Source organism: Bidens hawaiensis, unplaced genomic scaffold (genome assembly GCF_021521415.1).
Source record: "Bidens hawaiensis isolate Kalapana, Puna unplaced genomic scaffold, B.hawaiensis_p1.1 tig00025586_1, whole genome shotgun sequence".
Classification (NCBI taxonomy): Eukaryota; Viridiplantae; Streptophyta; class Magnoliopsida; order Asterales; family Asteraceae; genus Bidens; species Bidens hawaiensis.
Window position 1 is genome coordinate 270,559 of NW_027494092.1, and position 3,189 is coordinate 273,747.

General features: G+C 36.5%; 1 protein-coding gene across 1 annotated transcript; it reads left to right on the forward strand.

Annotated features, from left to right (window-relative positions):
* Positions 1-372: 372 nt before the first annotated feature.
* On the forward strand, positions 373-2,064 carry LOC143571809 (protein SOSEKI 5-like). The gene is made up of 3 exons (XM_077057135.1): positions 373-571; positions 666-735; positions 1,271-2,064. The coding sequence occupies exons 1-3, from the start codon at positions 373-375 to the stop codon at positions 2,004-2,006; spliced, it is 1,005 nt and encodes a 334-aa protein (XP_076913250.1). The 3' UTR covers positions 2,007-2,064.
* Positions 2,065-3,189: the final 1,125 nt, after the last annotated feature.

Sequence of the window (3,189 nt, forward strand, 5' to 3'; positions counted from 1 at the left end):
AAGACACCCTTGCACGAGAGCGTAAGTTTGCCTCGATTTATACAATAAGATAGGCCCAAAATATAAAAGGAAAAATATTTATTTAAATACTGTGTATAATAGGTTGGCGATCAGATAGAAATTAAGAAGTATGAAGATATATATATAGGAATTGAGTTGAAAATTTGAAATTGAGGGTTTTAATATGACAGATCACAAACAAGTTTAATTTTCCTTACATTTCAATAAATAAATATTAAAAAAAACAATCATGTGCCAACGTATCCGTACAAGTTTTAAGCCCCTGTCCAAATATGAATAAGTCGCCCATCCTTCACACACGCGTATAAACAAACACACATATCATTCCCCAAAACCATAACTACAATTCCAATGAAGACTATTTCAAGGCCACAAAGGACCACCGCGGAACGCAGCCCCGAACACACCAAAGTCTGGACCGAACCGCCTCCAAGCAGCAACAAACCGCGTAAAGTCGCAGTTGTTTACTACCTCTCCCGCAACGGTAACCTCGAGCATCCTCACTTCATCGAGGTTCCTCTCTCCTCATCCGACGGCCTTTATCTCCGCGGTAAGTTCAGTAATTGCAGTAAACAAATTGTTATGGCAATATTGCCTAATTTTTTTGTTTAGTTTGATGCAAATGTTATTCGATTGATGTGTAGATGTAATCGAACGCCTCAATTCTCTCCGTGGAAAAGGAATGGCTGCATCGTACTCGTGGTCTTCTAAACGGTTAGTTCAATTGATCCGTGTATAATAGACATAAGATCTATGTAGATGATATATCACCGATATATCATGATATATCAGTTATCGGTCCATTGGCGATATATAAGTCAGAATATCGGTACCGATAATATCAACGATATTGATCGATATTTGACCAATAATATATCATCGATATTCCCGATATCAGTGTTTTAAGTCTTAATTATCAACTTTTAGTGTTCAATGTTATTGTTTTAAGTCTTAATCAATTCCTACTTGCTACGATTGTTAGTGTTTTTCAATTTACAAAAGGTTAATTTGTTAATGGTACGAGACTATACTGATTATTAGTGTTAAATTGCTATATATATGAATTTTATATGTATCTCAGATCGATCCTTGACCGATATCCGATATTTTTCCGCATTAACTGCTTAGCATAAGATACGGTTAATCAGGCCATACGAATCCATTCTTATAACTCACGTGTCATAGATAATATCTCTTATAACTAATAGTTTCTATACATAACCGTATCTTATGTCTATATATGACACAGGAGTTATAAGAACGGATTCGTATGGCAGGATTTGTCGGAAAATGATTACATTTACCCAGTGCACGGACGCGAGTACGTTCTAAAAGGATCGGAGATTGTTATCGTCGGAGAAGCACAGAATTCACCGGCGCCGGAGTTTGAAAAGTCCGGCGGAGACGGTTTTCCGGCGGTCAGACATAGAAGGAACCAATCATGGAGCGCACACGAATATAAAGTCTTCACCGGCGTGTCCTCCGCCGCGGACGCTTCTACTCAAACCGACGAAAAACGGCGTCGGTTTCGGAGAGAGATGATAAAAGAAGAAGAGGAAAATGAGAGTTCGGAGCTTAGTAGAGACGAGATTTCACCACCGCCGTCGGATTCAAGTCCGGAGACACTGGAGTCGTTGATGAATGCTCACGGTAAGCTAATCCTACGGCCGGAAGCAGAAGATTGTAAACCGAAAGTTAATCCGACGGATGGTAATAGAGTTAAGGCATCGTCCGTGCTGAAGCAGCTGATCACGTGCGGCTCGTTCCGTGATTGTGGGCCGGGAGAGAACCCGGGTTTTTCGCTAATTTCACATTACAAGTCAAGGTTGCTGCCACGTGGACCGGTGGTGAAGAAGGGTGAAGACGGTGTCGTTTTGAAGAAGGTGACTGAGGATAAAGAATATTTCAGTGGGAGTTTAATTGAAACAAAGAAGGATAAATTTCCGGTTATTAAGCGGTCTAATTCGTACTCAGGGAATCGGTAAATTTAAATGGATTTAACTTTTTTCTTTTTATTTGTTTTATATTAGTTTTTTTACTTGTTAGATTGAATTGGAGTTCGATTTATAGATCACTGAAACTGTTAGCTGTTGTCTGGGACTACATGGTTTTATATAGTTAGAGAGATGATTATATGTCTACTAGTTAGTTACGGGTTGCTGAACAACTTTTATGTTATGCTATTTTCTACTATTGGCTATTTAAACACTCTTCCATCTATTTTACCAACATTTTGAGAGCTAAATAATGATAATACGTATATTTTTTTTCCAAGTAATTATGAGCATCAAATCCGAAGACGATAAGGAGAAGAAGATTGAACAAGATAAAGACCAATAAAAAAACTTCTAACAATATAAGTTGGTGTTAGCCTTGATAATATATCCATTACCAATCTTGTGTGTAAAATGAGACGATCACTACCTTAATGAGAAGTTGAAGGTGTAATAACTAATAACTACTCAATGTCTCGGTTAGTGAAAGATATATAGATGATCACTACCCTAATGTTAAATGCTAGTTAAAAGAGGTTTGAAGAGGTGTTATCTTCTTCTTGGTAAAGATGTATCGGTGATCTCCAACGGCTTAGAGAAAAAAAGTTTTCTTCCCTTATTAAACCGCTATATATTCGGTGGCATCTCTTCCCTTATTATTATTTTTTTCTTTACAAATCCCATAATGTTTCCAAGATCTATTTAAAGCCAAAATGAATTTTAAAAATAGCATATTCACCCCTTATGAGTTCTTAAGATTATCATTTTAAATTTTTAACTGTTTTGAAAACATAAACAACCGGGACATATACATACTTATACATAAGCTTCCTCAAATTTTATCCCAATGCAAACCTCTAATTGATGTTCCCATGTTTTTGCCAAATCACGTAATTGTTTAGTCAACCATAGGAAAGATTGACGAAATCTCCAAATTGTTCAGTCGTGCTTAATTGCATAGCAACTATAGATAAACTACAGCAGCTCTTTATAGGATAGTTTGACGAAATTCACTTTACATACTATAAGAAGTAATTTATATTCTATTCACTACTACAAACTTTATATGTATTTATGGTATGATGAGTATGAACCAAACATCCCACGTTCCATGTGGCTGGTTAAAAACATACAGCAGTGGGCTATTTTATGATTTTTATCATTTTTGAATCTC

Excerpts from the sequence above, each read along its gene's own strand:
- LOC143571809 (XM_077057135.1), top strand. The coding sequence starts at position 373 with ATGAAGACTATTTCAAGGCCACAAAGGACCACCGCGGAACGCAGCCCC. Across the intron at positions 572-665 it reads CGACGGCCTTTATCTCCGCG|ATGTAATCGAACGCCTCAAT; the intron begins GTAAGTTCAGTA and ends ATTGATGTGTAG. Across the intron at positions 736-1,270 it reads TACTCGTGGTCTTCTAAACG|GAGTTATAAGAACGGATTCG; the intron begins GTTAGTTCAATT and ends TATATGACACAG.